Source organism: Orycteropus afer, unplaced genomic scaffold (genome assembly GCF_000298275.1).
Source record: "Orycteropus afer afer isolate SDZICR_OR568_19922 unplaced genomic scaffold, OryAfe1.0 scaffold00732, whole genome shotgun sequence".
NCBI classification, from domain to species: domain Eukaryota; kingdom Metazoa; phylum Chordata; class Mammalia; order Tubulidentata; family Orycteropodidae; genus Orycteropus; species Orycteropus afer.
The window spans coordinates 497,449-517,713 of NW_006922319.1; the positions used below are offsets into that span (position 1 = coordinate 497,449).

A 20,265-nucleotide genomic window follows, 5' to 3' on the forward strand; every position below is an offset into this window, starting at 1 on the left:
AAACAAGAGGTTCAGTAAAAGCTCTGTAGTCCTAAATTTGAACTGTAAATATCAGTACTAACTTATGATGTCTACTAATGTCCACTGTGATGTAATGTCCACTAGTAATGAGCAGCCTAGCATCCAGACTATGGTCTTTAAATCTATTTTCCTACTGAAAGAAATCAGAGCTTCTTGAAGAAATAGCTGATTGCATGACTGGGGCAGGAAATATACAGGATAAGCCTAGAACACCTTAATATACTAGATAATGAGAAAGCTATCAAAGACTAATAGGATCATATCAAAAGGACTCATGGGTAAACATAAAGAAGCTCCCACTGGCCAATGATGGAAAACTTTGAACTTCAACCATGATAATAATTGCAGTGGATTGAAGCAAATCAAAATATATTTAAATCCACAAGTCCATAATAGCAATAACAATTGGTCACACATAGAGGATGATAGGAAGCTCATCATGAGAAAGAATAAATACATGGAAACAATCCAGCATTTATCCTTACTTTCTTATATGAAGTATACCACTGTATAACCAAAGAGTAGATAAGGGGAGGTGTCTCCTTATAAAAGTAATCCAGCTAGTAAATGGAAAAGAAATTATAGACTATTACCATTTAACAGTCCCCAAAAATTAATCCACCACTTGTCTGTCAGTTTGTCGAACTGTGGTAGCTTGTGTGTTGCTATGAGACTGGAGGCTATGCCACCAGCATTTCAAATACTAGCAGGGTCACCTATTGTGGACAAGTTTCAGCAGAGCTTCCAGACTAAGACAGGGAAGAAGGACAGGGCCATCCACTTCTGCAAAAATTGGCCACTGAAAATCTTATGAATAACAGTGAAACACTGTCTGATATACTCCTGGAAAAGTTTATGAATACCAGTGAAACACTGTCTCATATGGTGCCAGAAGATGAGCCTCTCAGGTTGGAAGGCACTCAAAATAATGACTGGGGAAGTGCTGCCTCTGAAAGTCAAGTCAACCTTAATGACGTGTATCGAGTAAAGCTTTTGGGACCTTCATTTGCTGGTGGAGCATGACTCAAAATGGGAAGAAACATCCATTAATAATTGGAGCATGGAACATATGAGGTGTGAATCTAGGAAAATCAGAAGTTGTCAAAAATGAAATGGAACACACAAGGATCGATATCCTAGGCATCAGTGAGCTGAAATGGATTGGTACTGCCCATTTTGAATCAGGCAATTGTATGGTCTACTGTGATGGAGATGACAAATTGAAGAGGAATGGTATTGCATTCATTGTCAAAAAGAATGTTTTAAGATCTATCCTGAAGTACAGTGCTGTCATTGATAGGGAAATACTCATACACCTACAAAGAAGACAAGTTAATACAACTATTACTCAAATATATGCACCAGCCATGAAAGCCAAAGGTGAAGAAATTGGAGACTTTTACCAACTTGCAGTCTGAAATTTGATTGACCAAATATGAAATCAAGATGTATTCATAATTACTGGTAATTAGAATGCAAAAGTTGGAAATGAAGCATCATGAGTTATTGGAAAATATGGCCTTGGTGATAGAAATGACTCCAGAGATCACATGATAGGATTTTGTAAGGCCAACCACTTATTCATTGCAAATATCTTTTTCCAACAACATAAAATGTGGCTATACATGTGGAGCTCACCAGATGGACTCACCAGGAATCAGATTGACTGCATCTGTGGAAAGAGACAATGGAGAAGCTCAATATCATCAGTCAAAACAACGCTAAGTGCTGACTTTGGACTAGAACATCAATTGCTCATATGTAAGTTCAAGTTGAAGCTGAAGAAAATTAAAACCAGTCCAGGAAAGCCAAAATATGACCTTGATTGTATCTTACCTGAATTCAGAGACTATCTGAAGAATACATTTGACACATTCAACACTAAATGAACAAAGACAAGATGAGTTGTGGGATGATATCAAGAATATCACATGTTAAGAAAGCAAAAGGTCATTAAAAAGATAGGAAAGGAAGAAAAGGCCAAAATGGATGACAGAAGAGACTCTGAAACTTGCTCTTGAACATAGAGTAACTAAATTGAATGCAAGAAATGATGACATAAATGCTCCAAAAAGATTTCAAAGAGAAGCTCAAGAAGACAAAGTAAAGTATTATAATGAAATGTGCAAAGACCTAGTGTTTAGAAAGCCAAAAGGGAGGAACACATTTGCCATTTCTCAAGCTGAAAAAACTGAGGGAAAAATTCAAGCCTTGAGTTGCAATATTGAAGGATTCTTTATGCAAAATTTCGAATGATAAAGGAAACATCAAAAAAAGATGGAGGGGATACACAGAGTCACTGTATCAAAAGGAATTGGTAGATGTGCAGCTATTTCAGAAGGTAGCATATGATCAAAAACCAATGGTAATAACTATTGTAAAAAGTCAAGGAAAGGTTTATATATGGAAGGTAACTTTCTTTGTTGGTTACCAAGGGTGGGAAGGAAGGGGAAGGAAAATTGCTAGATAGGTAAGAGACAAGTATTGATTTGGGTGGAGGGAAAGGCAATATACCAAAATCAAGTGACCAACACAATAAGGAAAAGGAAGACACAGAGTGGTGCACAAAAAGTACAGAGAGCAAAGATAAACACTTTTTATATACATAATACTACATTATCAGTAATAACAAACATTAATCTGTAGGTGGATACATAAGTAGACAGGCTAAATGATCAGGTATGTGATATAAAAATGTCCATATATATAACAGAACTAACAAGGGGCAAAGTTATAATAACTTCTTAGCCACAGCCAAACACCCTGAGGCAATGAGTTACTGGACCCATGGGCTTGGGACCATGGTTGAGGGGGACATCGAGCTAAATTGGCATAACATACTATACAAAAACATTTTTCTTCATCCTACTTGGGGTCTTAAAAGCTTGCATGTGGCCTTCTCAGATCCAACAATTGGTCTCTCTTCATCCGGTGCAAAGAAAAATAAGAAAACCAAAGACACATGGCAACAATTAGTCCAAGGGACTAGCGGACCATGTGAATCTCAGCCTATATGACCCTGAGAACAGAGGAACTCGATGGTGCCCAGCTACCACTGTCAAGCACTTGGAAAGTGATAAAAATAGGAGATCCAGGATAGAGTGAGAGAAAAATGTGGAACAAAACTCAAAATCATTTAAAAAAAAAAAAAAGGCTTAGTTTTCTGATAGAGACCAGTGAAACCCCTGAGACTATGGCCTCTAGTCACCCTTCAGGCCTGGAACTGAACTCACTCCCATGGCTTCCAGCCAAACAATAGACAGGGCTACAAAGTGGGAATGTATGTATACACTCACATGCTTATGTGTTTTCCAGGACGATTCACTCGCCATTTGAATATCATTTCCATCAACACCTTTGAGGATGATATTTTAACCAAGATTTTTAGTTCCATCATTGATTGGCACTTCACAAAAGGGTTTGATGTGATGTTCTTAAGGTAAGAGGTTCCTATATCTTTCCAGAGATTGATCTGAGAGTCCTGAATTTGGATCCTTTATTTATTGGTCTGCCTTCTCCTTCTCCACAAGGTACGGAAAGATGCTGGTACAAGCTACTATGGCAGTTTATAAAGCTGCAGTAGAAAATTTCTTGCCAACTCCCTCCAAGTCACATTATATCTTTAACCTGCGAGACTTCTCACGGGTGATACAAGGGATACTGCTGTGCCCTCATACCCACCTGCAGGTCAGCCAATATCATTCCTGTTACCAATATTATTCAGCAATATCCTTGGCTATGTGGAAAATACAATGATAATAATAATTGCTAACTTTTATTAAGCACTTAGTCTATGCTAGGCACTGTGCTAAGTATTTTATAAGCATCATCTCATTTAACCCTCACATCAACCCAAGTAGCTCTGTTTGAGAGCTATCTCCTTAGGTACCACCTTCCATTCTTTCAAATAATTATCTCTGAATTTTTAGGATGTAGAGAAATTTATCCGGCTTTGGATCCATGAGGTTTATCGGGTCTTCTATGATCGTCTGATTGACCAGGAGGACAGACAGGTCTTCTTCAACATGGTGAAGGAAATCACTTCCAATTGTTTCAAACAGACCATGGAAAAGGTAAGTCAGACTCTGTGATAGTTTTGACTCAGAAATGGTCCCAAATGTTTGACCAAGTAGTCTCACATTTCAGGTTCTGTTCCCAGTGGATACTAGCAGCTGTGCTAGCTAGGAAACTGGATTGAGTCAAATAGTCCTTTGATGTGTTAATGTTTTATTTCATCCAATTTTGCTTCACTTCCTTAGTAATATATGAGTTTGGATTATTTGAAGTGGCTTACAATATGATGACATTTATTGTGATTCAGTTAAAATGTATTTTTAAAATCAAGTAAAGAAATAAATCATGGAAGTTAAGAAATAAATCATGAATTTTCATGGTTTGATTGAGGCCCTGGTAAAGCCTAACTGAAAGATCATCATAGTCTCCGTTTGTGAATATTTTCTCTTTTCCATTTTGATACAAGGAAAGTTGTTTTAAGCCTATATATGTATATCATCTAGTTCTGCCTCCATTGCTAAGAAATTGTGATTTCATGTTAGAAAAATTGCAAATGTTTTTATGTTGAATCCAGAGGCTAAGTTAAGTGCATTAGTAGTTAAGGAATTTGGCTGCTAACCAAAAAGTCGGTGGTTCAAACCCACCAGTGCTCCACGGAAGAAAGATGAGGCCATCTGCTTCCATAAAGATTTACAGCCTTGGAAACCCAAAGGGTCAGAATTGACTTGATGGCAGTGAGTTTGTTTTTTGGTTTTGAATATCAGAAAGAGGAAGCATCTTAACCATTACTACTTTAGGCACAGAGAGTGGAGCCCAGGGGTAATGCTTGAGTCTCTATTTGGTGTAGGAGCAAACACATAAAAAATAGTACCATTTTCCAGCTGTCTTCTCTGGGGGTCTTGCAATCTGACCACTTTTTTTTTTTTTTTTTACCACTTACCAAACAGACTAATCCATACTTTCTTTCACACTCTTTCCTTTAATGCCCTTTCATTGTAGTCTTTATAACCATACACATATTATGGTTTGTTCTTTTTTTCAAAGAAAAAACTGTTGATGAACTGTGACTTCTGAGGAATGTGCTCAGAGTAATCAAGTGTATTCCTTGTCCGCTCCCTCCATATCTCCCACTGACATTCTGACTGGGTCACTGGCTGAATGCTTAGATGAGACTTACTTTTCTTACAGGTCCTTATCCACCTGTCGCCGACTGGAAAGCTTGTTGATGATAACATTCGTAGCCTCTTCTTTGGAGATTTCTTCAAACCAGAGAGTGACCAGAGAATCTATGATGAGATCACTGACTTGAAACAGCTCACAGTGGTCATGGAGTATTACCTGGAAGAGTTTAACAACATCAGCAAGGCCCCCATGTCCTTGGTCATGTTCAGGTTCGCCATTGAACACATCTCCCGGATTTGCAGGGTCCTGAAGCAGAACAAAGGCCACTTACTTCTGGTGGGCATTGGGGGCAGTGGGAGGCAGAGTGCCACCAAACTGTCCACATTCATGAACTCATATGAGCTGTACCAGATTGAGATCACCAAGAACTACACAAGCAGTGACTGGCGAGAGGACTTAAAGAAGATCATGCTACAGGTCGGCGTGGCCACCAAGAGTACTGTGTTCCTCTTTGCTGATAACCAAATCAAGGATGAATCATTCATTGAGGACATCAACATGATTCTGAACACAGGTGATGTGCCCAACATTTTCCCAGCTGACGAGAAGGCTGACATTGTGGAAAAGATGCAAATGGCAGTCAGGACAGAAGGAGAGAAGATTGAAATCACTCCTCTCTCTATGTATAACTTCTTTATTGAGAGGGTAAAAAAGAACCTTCATGTTGTCCTTGGTAAGAAGAAGCAAACACAGCCTTACTTTTTATTCTGGGTATAGAAGCCTAGGAGTTGTGCTTAATACTTGTCTCTTGTTACTAAGTCCTGTTGATTTTTACCTCCTAGATATCTTTCATTTTCACCCATTTATCTCTATCTTCACCACCTTTACATTAGCTGGGGGAAAAAAAAAAGCCATTGAGTCATTTCTGACTCATAGTGAGTCCCATTGGGTTTCCAAGGCTATAAATCTTTATGGAAGTAGATTGCCTCGTCTTCCTCCCACAGAATAGCTGGTGGGTTTGAACCATCCATCTTCTGGTTAGCAGCCAAATGCTTACCCATTCCGCCACCAGAGCTCACATTAGCTAAGTTGCCATTATTTCACCCAGACATAACCCCTGCAGTCTAATTGTTCTCACTATATCCACTTTCATCCTTTCCAAACCTTTCTATTCCACTGAACCAGGTGATTTTTTTTTTAATTTACTGCAAATATGTTTCTCTATTTCTCTCTCTTACACGCATATATATGTTGTTGTTGTTGTTGTTATATGCCGTCGAGTCGGCCCCGACTCATAGCAGCCCCTCCTTGGGTTGCTGAGGCAGTATCACTATGGAAGTAGATTTGCCCAACCTTCCTTCCGAGGAGTGGCTGATGGGTTTGAACCACCAGCCTTCTGGTTAGCAGTCAAGTGCCTTAGGCACTACTCTACCAGAGCTCTATACAAACATTGAAATAGCTATTTATTAGATAAAGATGAGAATTCCTAACCAAACCAAACCAAACTCACTGCTGTTGAGTCATATCAGACTCATAACGACCCTGCCATGGGTTTCCGAGGTGGTATCACTATGGAAGGAGGGCACCTACCAGGCTATTCTCTGTGTCCCCTCCAACCTTATCTCAAACCAAGCTTTCCCTTCTCTCTGTGTTCTTCAGCCACACTGACCTCTTCAAAATTCCACTCATGCATTATGCTTCCTTGTTACCACATTGAGTACAAAGAACCAAAGAATGGAGTTTAGGTCATATAATCCAAAATTTGTGGTGGAGGGAGATGAGGTCAGAAATAAGCTCATGGCCCACACAACTCCTGTAAGCAACTGTGGGACATCCACAGCTCTTTCATGGCTGTGATTTGGTACAAATAGAGCAAGTAGGCCAAAGAATTCAAACCATCCTAGCTAAGTGACCAGATGGTCTACAAAGGACAACCCTGGGTTTAAAAGACCTGTTATAGGGCTGTTGCTGTTGCTATACATTAAGATCTCATCACAAAGTTCCATGAAAATATCCAAACATCTCCTTGAGCTTCCCAGACAGTTATCATGGCTAGTCCTGATTACATGCCTGGAATACCAAAGGGAAACATAGACTCTACCACTACCCCAACCCAGACCTCTGCCTTGCCCATCCCAGACCCTTGGAAATACCTACCTTTCCCCTGGAGTTCTCCCTGATTTGGCAGAATGGAACTAACAAAGTTACTTTCCACAAGCCATGAGTCCAATTGGGGATGCCTTCCGGAACCGCCTACGGATGTTCCCTTCGCTGATCAACTGTTGTACAATTGATTGGTTCCAGTCCTGGCCCACAGACGCCCTGGAGTTGGTGGCCAACAAATTTCTGGAAGATGTGGAACTTGATGACAACATTCGGACAGAGTAAGTGTTAGCTGCCTTTGAAAATCTGAATAGTGGCTTTATTTTTGCTGTTGTTTTAAAACTTTCACAAATTAATGAAGAAAAAGTCTTATACTTTCAAATCAAACCACATTTAATTATATATTTAATATAACACTTTTGAAAAATAGTAAAATGCTATTGTTGAGAATTGTCCAACACATGCACTGTTGTCATATCTATGAGGACCTGGGTGTAATATATTCACTGCCATTGAGTCAATTCCGACAACACAAAGTGACCACCATTGGGTTTCCAAGGTTATAAATCTTTATGGAAATAGACTGCCTCATCTTTCTTCCACAGAGTGGTTTTTGGGTTTGAACCACCAACCTTTTGGTTAAGCAACCAAATGCCTTAACCACTACATCATCAGAGCTCCTTGGATGTAATATAGCTATTTCAATAATCTTAGAGCATGCATCTCAACATCACTGCCAAGGGAATGAAAATTGGTTCTTGGGGGTGGAGGATGAAAAAAATCTTATTTTATGTATATACCAATAAAAGTGGTTTGGCTAAAGTAAGAGAAGAAATGAGAATGTAAACCATTCTGGAAGCTTCTGGAAGGCAAGGATTATGTTACCTGACTTGTCTAACCCTACATCCTTAGTGTCTAGCAGGTCTCAGGTCTATAGCCTACTGCTATAAAGTCCGTTTCGACTCATAGTGACCCTATAGGACAGAGTAGAACTGCCCCATAGGATTTCCAAGACTGTAAATTTTTACAGAAGCAAACTGCCTCATCTTTCTGCCATGGAATGGCTAGTGGGTTCGAATCACTGAACGTTTGGTTAGCAGCCTAATGCTTTAACTATAGTGCCACCAGAGCTCTCCCTGTTTGGTACATAGCAAGCCCAATTAATGTTTATTAAATGAATTAGTGAAAAATTAAGAAGTTAGAGATCAGAATGCTGATAGCCTTAAATTCCATTTTAAGAACTTTGAACTTTATTCTCTAGGCCAGGAGATTCATGGATGAAAATTAGAGGGTTGGTGAGTGTGAATGGGAAAAATTACATCTTCATTTTCACTGATGTCTAACTGGTATTCTACGTTTTCTGCAATGATGAATGTATGCAGCAGACTCCAGTAGGATTAACAGAACCTGTGACTTTGCTACCAATAGGAATTACTGTTATTTTCATAACTGGTTATGGTGGTTATGTTTCTGTGTCAACTTGGCTGGGCTTGGTTGAATGGTGGTAGTTATTCCCCATGATGAAATTGGCAATCAAATCCATGGTGGGATCTACCACAAGCAGCTAAGTATCTGCTTCAGGTATGCAGTCTGCTTCCTTTATATAAGAAGCAGCTTTGGGAATGGTCTCTAGCTTATGGCATGCTTCAACCCTGCATGTAGCCATGTCGTTGCTCAGCAGCCTGCCATGCTCTGCCGACCTTAGGACTTTCAATGGACTTAAATTAATGGCCTGCGTGTGGTTTGGTAACATCGAGACTGTGCCTTTTTCCTTGTCAACCTTGGGTTTGTCGGTCTCAGCAGCCAGCAGCTGAGTGAAGAAACGCCTGCAGCTGAGTGAAGAAACGCCTCCAGCTGCAGTGGGCTGGAGGCAGGAGGCAGCGCTGAACCGCAAGGTTGAGGGACTTTCACCCAGCCCCTAGAGCCTGGCACTTTGACTTTGGACTTAAAGCACCCAAACTGTAAGAATAAACTCCTGATGTTCAAGCATCCACATTTGTGGTATATTCCTGTCAGAGTGGTACTGTTGTTGTTGTTGTTGTTATTTGCCGTCGAGTCGGCCCCGACTCATAGCGACCCCTCCATGGGTTTCCGAGGCAGTATCACTACGGAAGTAGGATTGCCCAACCTTCCTTCCGAGGAGTGGCTGGTGGGTTTGAACCACCAGCCTTCTGGTTAGCAGTCAGGTGCCTTAGCCACTGTGCTACCAGAGCTCCTCAGAGTGGTACTAGGTAACCAGAATTCTGTTCAATCATTTTACATACCACAGTGTATAATTTCCTTCAAAATGTTAGTAATTATTAGACTCACTGATCAATCTTGTTTTTTAACACAGGGGTCAGCAAATTACGGCCCACCGGCCAAATCTAGCTTGCAGCCTATTTTTGTAAGTGAAGTTTTATTGGAACACAGTCGTGCCCATTAGTTTACAGATTGTGGCTGCTTTCCTCTTCAAAGGCAAAGTTGAGTAGTTGGGACAAAGCCTCAAACATTTACCATTTGACCCTTTACAGAAAAAGTTTTCCAATCCCTGATTAAATGCTCCAATTAAGAAGTACATATATTATTATGTGACAAATTTTTTATTTAAAAATATTTCAAAAACTCTATGATAATATCATTAGTTTCCTTTGGAATCCTATGTATTTTATCTTATGCATTTAAAATTTGGAAAAGTCCTGAGGCTTCACCATTCTGCCAAAGGTTAAAAACTGCTGCTTGAGTCCTTATTATTCATCAAAGGCATTATCGATGGAAATGATCAAAGATCTTTCCAGTAAGAGTATACACTTACCCATCCTTCTGTACCTTGACTCTGTTGAACTGTTTTCAGAGAATCAACTTGAGTGGGCTGTAATCAGTGTGTGCCTTCTTGTACTCTCATGTCTGTACCTAACTTGTGTTCACTGTGTTTAGAGGAATCAGGGCTTACCTAACTGCCCCTGTGGCTTTGGCAGGGTTGTCTCCATGTGCAAATATTTTCAGGAGAGTGTGAGGAATCTGTCACTTGATTATTACAACACACTCCGCAGACACAACTATGTAACTCCTACCTCCTACCTCGAATTGATTCTGACCTTCAAAACACTCCTCAATAGCAAGAGGCAAGAGGTTGATATGATGAGGAACCGCTACCTAACAGGCCTTCAGAAGCTTGATTTTGCAGCTTCCCAGGTGAGTGACCGCTGAAGTAGAACAGGGACAGATTGGTTGAGGACTAGGTAGAGGCAAGTGAGGCACTCATTTAGGCATAAAATTTAAGGGGGAGCTATCTGAAGAGACCATTTCTTGGAGAAAAATATGCTTGGTCAAGTGTAGGGTCAGCGAAAAAGGGGAAAACTCTCAACAAGATGGATTGACACAATGGCTGCAACGATGGGCTCAAGTACAGCAAGAATTGTGAGGGTGGTGCACGACTGGGCAATGTTTTGTTCTGTAGTATGCAGGGTCGCTATGAGTCGGCATTGACTCAACAGCACCTAACAACAACAACATCTGAAGAGAGGATCTGACCCTGCATTTGTGCAACTCACCTCACTCTCCTCCTCCTAACCTCATCCTATTGGATCCTTTCTTTATTTAAGATTTTGATATTTTGTTCATTGTAGATGTTTTTGCGTTAATTTTTATTTTAAAAAAATATATATTGCCTTGAAATACTAGTTACCTGGGGTACTGAGTTTTTTGGCACCCCTTAAAATTTGTGCCCAGGGTGAGTCCCTTACTCGCCTCACCCTGGCCCCAGCCCTGGCTACTCTCAGTGGAGAACTGGAGAGGCTAAGATGGTGGTTAAGACCAGAGCTTCATGGAGTCAGACAGACTTGGCCTTAAATTCCAACTCTACTACCTAGCAGCTATTGAACCTTAGACACATTATCTCACCCCCTTGAGCCTCAGTTTCTTCTTCTGTAAAAAGAGGATGGTATTCACACTTACTGCCTAGTGCTTGCTCAATTTTCCAGTGCTGCCACAACAGAAATACCACCAGTGAGTGACTTTTACAAACAACTTTTTTTTTCTACCAGTTTGGTAGGCTAAAAGTACAGCTTCAGGGTGCTGGTTCTAGGGTAAAGCTTTCTCTCTCTGCTGGCTCTTTCAGCTCTGTCCCTCAGTTCTTTGGTGATCTTTCTGTGGCAAGTATGTTACCCTCCATTGCTTGCTTGCCTCTGTGTCTAAGCTTCTCCTTTTATATCTCGAAAGTGATTGGCTTAAGACATACTCTACAATGATCAGCTTCATTAACATAACAAAGAAAACCTGTTCCTAGATGGGCCTATACCCACCTGTATGTTGTTGTTAGGTGCCACTGAGTTGATTCCGGCTCATAGTGACCCTGTGTACAACAAAATGAAATACTGCCCAATCTTGTGCCATCCTCACAACCCCTGCTGTGCTTGAGCCCATCACTGCAGCCACTGCGTCAGTCTGTCTTGTTGAGGGTCTTCCCCTCTTACACTGACCCTCTACTTTACCAGGCATGATATCCTTCTCCAGGGACTCATCCCTTCTGACAACATGACCAAAGTAGGGGAGACGAAGTCTAGCCATTCTTGCTTCCAAGGAGCATTCTGGCTACACTTTTTCCAGGATAGGTTTGTTCATTCTTCTGGTAGTTCATGATACTTTCAGTACTTTTCACCAACACCACAACTTAAAAGAATCAACTTTTCCTTGGTCTTTTTTGGGAATACAATTCAATCTATAACCATGCTCTTATGAAAGAGCTGAAACAACTTAACCCATAGCAAAATGCCTGGTGTATCAATTATTAATTGATTTGTGCTTGGCACTACTTGGAAAACCATCTAAAATTAGAGTCATATTAAGAGAGGGAGTTTTAGTCACCAATAAAGACTAAGGTAACTGATAAGTTTACAATCGGACCTGTGATCAGCAAACTTGAAAACACTGCAACACAAGCATGAGAGAGGATATCGGAGGTGGCCCTCATTGTTCTGTGCCTGAAGGTGCTGGGTCCAGCTCAGGGTCCTTTTAGAGAGATACTGGAAATTGAGGTCTGTCCAGACAAAGGTGAGCCACCTGTGTTGTTAAAGGAGCAGAAGCAGACCATGCAAAAGGATGACAGTGCCAGGTAGCTTTCATTGAGCCCTGCCACATGCCTGGCACTGTGTCCAAGGAACATTGTCTTGTCATATCCATGTTACACACAGGGACAGGAAAGTGCAGAGGCCAGGTGACTCACCCATGCAGCCTTGTGAGTGGTCCCCATGAGTGGCCGGGCCAAAATTGGAGCTGAGACCTGCTATACCCCAGAGCCTATGTTCATAACCAAGCCAGCACACTGTGCTTCTAACACACAGCTTGCCTAGGACAGTGGGACCAGGTCCAGAAACCTTCTTCAGATACCTGAAAGCCAGTCCTGTGTGCCTGAGCTGCCTCAGAAGGTGGAATCCAGACTAGCAGGCAAACACTGTAGGAGTGTAAATTCCAGCTCTTTATCAGGAATATTTAAGGGACTTTTAAATGTAAGGCACCTCCTCTGAGAGGTGGCATATTAGTTTCCCAGGGTATCATAACGAAAATACCACAAAATGGATGACTGTGAATCGAACTTTCTGCACAGTTCTAGAGGCTCCAAGTCCAAATCAGGATAGAAGGTTGATTCTTTCTGGGGGTTCTGAGAGATAAACAACTCGATGCCTGTCTTCTAGCTTCTGGTGGCTCCCACATCCTTGGCATTCCTTGGCTTGCAGCTGCATCTGCCTCCTTTGTAGACAGAGGATAACAAAACGTTGTCCGGTCCTGCATCATCCTTACAGTCGCCAGGATATGCAAGCCCATCATTGTGGCTGTTGTACCAATCCATCTTACTAAGGGACCCTCGTTGGCCCTCTACTTCACCAAACATGATGTCCTTCTCTAACAATTGCTGTGATAGGTTTGCATTGACTAATTTTCAGAAATAGATTGCCAGGCCTTTATTTGTAGTCCGTCTTAGTGAAAGTCCTGCTGAAATCTATTTACCGTGAGTGACCCTGCTGGTATTTGAAATATTGGTGGTGTGGCTTCCAGCATCATAGCAATACTCAAGCCACCAAGTATGACAAACTGATAGATGGGTGGAGGTCCTACCATTAGAAGTATTCAAACAGAGGCTGGAAAATCACTTAGCAGGAATGTTATAGAAGGCATCATACTGTTAGAAAAAATAGTTTTGAAAGATGAAAACTCCTTCAGTCCAACCTTTAAAAAAATGTTGTTGTTGTTGTTGTTGTTTGCCGTCGAGTCGGCCCCTCCTTGGATTTCCAAGGCAGTATCACTACGGAAGTAGGATTGCCCAACCTTCCTTCCGAGGAGTGGCTGGTGGGTTTGAACCGCCAGCCTTCTGGTGAGCAGTCAAGTGCCTTAGCCACTATGCTACCAGAGCTCCCTTTAAAAAATGTAGTTATTTTATTTCTTTCTTAACTTGCTTTTAATCTGTTATTCCCTGCCCACAACACTATAACATAGGCTCGGTGAAGGAGGAAATGATATGTTTTGGTTTTGGTTTTCATTTCAATGCCTATGGTAACATCTGTTTTGAACTCAACACTTGAGTGTTAAAAGAAAAGAAATAAACACCAACTAAAAAAGAACCCAGTATCACATCAGGATTGTTAGTAAATATTTTTCTGCTGGTTGGAAGATGGGTTCCACTCTTGCCGACTGCCATTTGCAGCATTGAGGTACTGATGCTGGTCTCCTCCTGCCCCTGTCTCCTTGCTAGGTGGCAGTCATGCAAATAGAGTTGACTGCCCTTCAGCCTCAACTCATTCATACCTCTGAGGAGACTGCTAAGATGATGGTGAAAATTGAAGTGGAGACAAGAGAAGCTGATGCCAAGAAACTTCTGGTGCAGGCTGATGAGAAAGAAGCCAATGCTGCTGCCGCAATTGCTCAAGGAATCAAGGTATAGAGGGCTGAGAGAAAGAGATGGAATGAGCATTTTCTGGGCTAGTCCATTATCTCTCTAGAGCCTAAAGTTGTTGTTGTTGTTGTTATGTGCCGTCGAGTTGGCCCCAACTCATAGCGACCCCTCCTTGGGTTTCCGAGGCAGTTATCACTACGGAAGTAGGATTGCCCAATCTTCCTTCCGAGGAGTGGCTGGTGGGTTTGAACCGCCAGCCTTCTGGTTAGCAGTCAAGTGCTTTAGCCACTATGCTACCAGAGCTCCTAGAGCCTAAAGTAGTACTGTATAATGGCTATGGTCGTGCCCATCTTGCCAGTGAGATCAGAGAGGCTCAGAAATGGTAGGTGCTTTTCCAGTGACACATAGCTAGTAAGTGATGAAGCAAGTCTTCCCAACACCTGGCTTTCTCCAGGAAGCATATTTTGTTTTCCAGAATTTCCCATCTCACTCAGAGTCAAGGCCTACAAGACCTGATATGATCAGACCTCATCTCTTACTCCTTCTTTCCTCTCCCCTGTCACACTGCTCTGGCCATGATAATATCCTCACTATTCTTCAAATAAACGTCGGGCGAGGTCCCACCCCATAGCTGTTTTCTCTGCCCAGAGTGTTCATCCTCCTGATACCTACATGGCTTCTCATTCAGTTCCATCGTGGTTTTTGCTCAAATGCACCTGGTGGGACCTAAATAAATATTTATCATATGACTGAATGTTGAACCTAAAGGGCTCCATTCAAAAGTGACTTAAAAAAAAAAAAAATAGACGAAATTGTCCTGGGAAAGGCTACATTCAGATATTAGAAGCAAATCTGATTAACATTGGTGTGATGTACATTTATCAAAGTGCTTTCAAATACAAGATTTCATCTGAGTGTCACAACTACCTTGAGACTTAGGAATGATAGCGGTATCAACATCTGAGAATCGGTAGCATTGAAGTTTGGTGGTAAAGTAACTAGGCAAGAATCACACAGCTAGCCACTGGGATTAGAATCCATGGCTTATGGTGCTTAGTTTAAGGTTCTTGTCCCTATGCTCTCACTTAGTAGCTAGAAAATTTGTCAACTGTTCTTCAAACTGAGATCTTAAAGAAGACTATGTCTGGCTTCTATGACAAATAGGTCATGGGGTATTTTCTTGAAGACAAGGCCTTGAAGACTGACTTTTCTCCAGTGAGCTTGAGATCTGGCCTCTTGTCCAGTCCCTGATTTCAGAGACATATAGTGAAATGCCCTGAATATCAGGCACTGGTTCACTCACAGTCCTGGTGGCACTGATGGAACTATAAAGATGGGGACTGCCAGCACCAGGAACCATAATCTAGCTGGTGATTTGCCATTCTATGACAAGATTAGTAACAACTACAGTTAGCACTATGGTGGCATCTCTTGTAGTTTTTCATTTAAAAATACTTATTGAGCACCTACTATGTGCTGATTCTTTTGTTGGCATATGGTCAACATTCCTTCCTTAATGGAGATACAGTCCACTCCACCTAATTTGCATTCCTTTTGTCATTCTAATAGCACTGGAAGGCAAGTGGTATCAACCCCAGTTTGCAGAGTAGGAAATCTTAATTCAAGAACTTAAACAGCTTGCCCAAGATCGTACTACACAACTCAGCAACTGACTCAGTCCAAAGCCCTTCCATTTGACCATTATTTCAGAAGTTGCACATTGGCAGCTAAGGAATACATGTAAACTATGACACACACCACATAGAGTATTTCTTAACAATCAAAAATAGTTATCAGTATTTCAAATTCTGGAGATTTCAAGTAAAAAATTTGAATGTTGAACTTTTCCTTAAAAGACCACCACCACCGAATCAACCCTTCCAGCAACACTGAGCTGTGTTCCTATGTTGCACCATCAGTGCATTGACTAGATGTCTGTGTGTTTCAGTTCACCAAAGCCCCACCCAGCCTGCTTCCCACACTCAGAACACCCACCTGGGGTGCCACAGGGAAGGGGGGAAGCCACACTCAGGGTTCCACTCTGCAATGTCAGGGGAAAACTAGGGAGGGAGGAGAGCCACAGTGACTAAGGCTTATAAGGAGCTGACTCAGGACTCCCGCCACACCCTCTCCGGGCAATAAACTGCCACCTTGGTTTCAGTGCAGAGGGTGAGGTCTAATGCCTGCCTTCCCATTCCGTGTCGTGTCCCGGGAGGACCATTGTGGAGGTGTGGTGGGAGGGAAGGGGAAACCATCTAGGAAGGAGAAGAAACCTGTGTTTGCTCTGCTGTTCCCTTGGGGCTTTCATGTGGCCTGGAATTCATTCCTGAACATCTCAGAACTGCAGTTGTTAAGCCACAGAAGGTCTGTGGCTTTTCCCTACTTTCCTCACACCCAGTAGATGAGTACACAGAGGGAGCACCCAACGTGGTACCTAACACACACTCGGGGCTCAATCATGTGGATGGAATCCATACTGGGGAGATTAGGAGAGACTGGGTAAAAGCAAAGGCACTCTGGTGATACAGTAGTGCTTAAGGCATTTGGCTGCTAACCAGAAGGTTGGCAGTTCGAACCCACCAGCTGCTCTGCGGAAGAAAGATGAGGAAGTCTGCTTCCATGAAGATTTACAGCCTTGGAAACCCAATGGGGTCTTTATAAGTTGGAATTGATTCAATGGCAGTGAGTTTTGTTTGTTTTGGTTTGAAAAGAGCAGGATCTCTGGAACGCTTGTTTCACCAGTGCAAAGGTTTGCATAAATGAAGCACTTGTTTTCCCCTAATAAGGATTGTAAGTGGTACCAGAATTACTGCAAAGCTGAACGCGTTCACCAGGATGCACTGTACTTCATACCTCTCCGACAGCCCTGGTGCTGCTTGCGTGGCACCGCCACAAGGGTGAATTTTAGTGATGATATTTGTATCATTGAAACAAATATTGTAAACGAATATTAACACATATGAAAGAACTTTTAAAAACTCAAATGTAACACTTTTTCCTTTTTTCAGGTGTCCTTCTAGTTCCTATTCATAGCACAATTGGGATTTGTATCATGCTTTTTCCCCTAGCATCCTTTCACAAAAGTTTTTTCCAAAATACCAGGTCATCATTTTAATGACTTGGTAAGTATGTGCATCACCCATCAAATAGCCATTCCCTAAACTCAAACCCATTGCCATCAGTTCCAACTCATAGTAACCCTATGGAGCAGGGTAGAACGGTCCCATGGGGTTTCCAAGGCTGTAATCTTCATAGAATCAGACTGCCATGTCTTTCTCCCACAAAGCAGCTGGTAGGTTCGAACTGCCAGCCTTTTGGTTGTCAGCCAAGCACTTAACCACTATGCCACCAGGGCTCCTTAGCCATTCCCTTACTGGACATTTAAGTCAATTCCTTCTGCCTCTTTGTCTTCAGTGTTCCAATAGTGTAAAGCAGAGTTGTATGTCAGAATCACCTTTGGAGTTTTCAAAAATTCAGATGCCCAGACCCCACCCAGACTGATGAATCAGAATCTCTGGGCATTGGGGTCTGACCGTGAAGATGTGTACATGCATCTAGATGATGCTGACGCACAGAAGGCTTGCAAGTCACTGTTGTGGACACTGTCACAATTAGAGGCCTTCTTGAGTTGCTTGACAACCAAGCTTGCCCGAAGACTAAAGTGTCAAGGTGCAGAGCAGCAAGGTCAGTGGAAGGAATGAAACATGCTGGGCCACTAGTTGTCTGGCCGGTTAGAAAATAGGATGGAACTACTGACGATGTGACACCTTAGGCACCTGGGATCATTGAAATCCACTGAGCACCCAAAGCTGTGAGCCAGCACCTTTGGTTTCCTCCACCACCAAACCCTTTCTGAAGCTGACTTGAGAAACAGGAAGGACTGGTTGAGGAGTTCTTCGTTGCACTTGGCACTTTACTCTGGTCGATGCCCTGAGCATGAGAAGGAGGCATCTGAAGCAGAACACAGAACATTCCATTTTGATGTTGGGGACATCGACACGGGTCAGTTTGGGAGCATAAGGAGGGCAGGTATTATTTTAACATGATGAAGCCAAATAAAGCTTAAGTTTATAAGAAAAGCAGAAAACATAAAATACAAAACCCATGATATACACCAAATCTTTTGACATCAAGTCAATTCCGACTCATACCGACCCTCTAGGACAGAGTAGAACTGCCTGGATACAGTAGGTTTCCAAGGCTGTAAATCTTTGCACAAGCAGACTACCACATCTTTTTTCTCACAAGAGCAGGTGAGTGCTTAACTATTATGCCACTAGGGCTCCTTATGATATACACAGGCAGGTATGTACACATGTGCACACACATGCAGGATACATAAGAAGGTGGAAACACCTTTGTTTTGTTTGCCTGTCACAGTAAACTTGCAGGATATTGAAGCTTCAACACATGCTTACCTTAAGTTTTCTAAGACTTACTCTCTTAGGAAGTTTTGCTTCAGTCATGCCTGCGGGGTCCGTCCTTCGTCTTGGGAACTAACAGAGCGATCGCTGAGGAGGGGAGGACAGGAGTTCAGGGTTGGAACCTGGCTCTGTGATTACCCAACTGTGTGACTTGGCTAACCCGTTTTACCTCTGGGAACCTGTTTTTCTTTTTTATGGAATTTGGTAGTAATTGGACTACTAAGTGAACAAATGGCCCCTTCCACTTCTAAAATCCTATTATAATGTTAAGCTTTCTTTTTAAAAGAAAAGATATGTAATACATTTATAATAATACTATTCTTGTTGTTAAGTGCTGATGAGTCTTTTCCAACTCATAGTGACCCTGTGTGCAGCAGAAGGAAACAGTGTCAGGTCTTGTGCTATCCTCACAATCATCGCTACGCTTGAGCGCATTGTTGTAGCCTCTGTGTGAATCCCTCTCATTGGGGGTCTTCCTCTAAAGCTGGCCCTCTGCTTTACCAAGCATAATATCCTTCTCAGGGTCGGGTCCTTCCTGACAGCATGACCAAAGCACGAGAGGCTAAGTCTTGCCATTCTTGCTTCTAAGAAGCATTTGGCAGTACTTCATCCAAGACCAATTATTTGTTCTTCTGGCAGCCCGTGGTATATTCCGTATTCTTTGCCAGCACCATAATTTAATGGCATCAATTCTTCCTTATTGATTGACCAGCTCTGGAATGCATATGAGGCAATTGAAATATCATGGCTTGGGTCCAGCGCACCTTTGTCTTCTTTGCTCTTTAACACATTAAACAGATAACTTGCAGCAGATTTGCCCAATGCAATACATCATTTTATTTCTTGACTCCTGCTTCCATGGGTGTTGTGGTGGTTATGTTGTGTGTCAACTTGGCTGGGCTTGGTTGAGTGGCTGGGCAGCTGGTGGTAGTTATTCCCCATGATAAGACTGGTAATCAACTCCATGGTGGGCTCTACCACAAGCAGCTGAGTAGCTGCCTTTGGGATGTGGTCTGCTTCCTGTATATAAGGAGAAGCTTTGAGAATGGTCTCTAGTTTATGGCACCTTGAACCCTGCATGTAGCCGTGTTGTTGTTCAGCAGCCTGCCATGCTCTGCCGACCTTGGGACTTACAATGGTCTTAAGTTAATGGCCTGCCATGTGCTTTGGTAACATTGGGACTGTGCCTTTTTCCTTGTCAACCTTGGGGCTTCTCAGCCTCAGCAGCCAGCAGCTGTCTGAGTGAAGAAACGCCTCTAGCTCCAGTGCGCTGGGAGCAGGAGGCAGAGCTGGACCCCAAAGTTGATGGGCTTTCACCCAGCCCCTAGAACCTGGCACTTTGAACTTGGACTTAAAGCCTCCAAATTGTAAGAATAAACTCCTGTTTGTTAAGACCATCCCATTTGTGGCATATTTCTTGTCAGAGTGGCACTAGGTAACCAGAACAGGTGTTGATTACAGATCCAAGTAAAATGAAATCTTTGACTACTTCAGTCTTTTCCCTATTTATCATGATATTGCTTATTGGTCCAGTTGTGAGGATTTTTGTTTTCTTTATGTTGAGGTATAGTCCACACTAAAGACTGTAGTCTTTGATCTTCATTAGTAAATGCTTTCAGCAAGCAAGGCTGTGTCATCTGCATACTGCAGGTTATTAATGAGTCTTCCTCCAATCTTGATGCCACATTCTTCTTCAAATAGTCCAGCTTCTCA

The 20,265-nt window shown here is 42.1% G+C and overlaps 1 protein-coding gene across 1 annotated transcript in view; it reads left to right on the top strand.

The window, feature by feature from the left end:
• DNAH3 (dynein axonemal heavy chain 3) overlaps positions 1–20,265 on the top strand; it is a 308,795-nt gene that overhangs the window by 253,893 nt on the left and 34,637 nt on the right. The window contains exons 43-49 of the mRNA XM_042783203.1: positions 3,337–3,460; positions 3,552–3,708; positions 3,951–4,094; positions 5,224–5,890; positions 7,376–7,541; positions 10,218–10,434; positions 13,988–14,170. Coding sequence (XP_042639137.1) covers positions 3,337–3,460; positions 3,552–3,708; positions 3,951–4,094; positions 5,224–5,890; positions 7,376–7,541; positions 10,218–10,434; positions 13,988–14,170 — 1,658 coding nt within the window. The remainder of the gene's footprint in view (positions 1–3,336; positions 3,461–3,551; positions 3,709–3,950; positions 4,095–5,223; positions 5,891–7,375; positions 7,542–10,217; positions 10,435–13,987; positions 14,171–20,265) is intronic.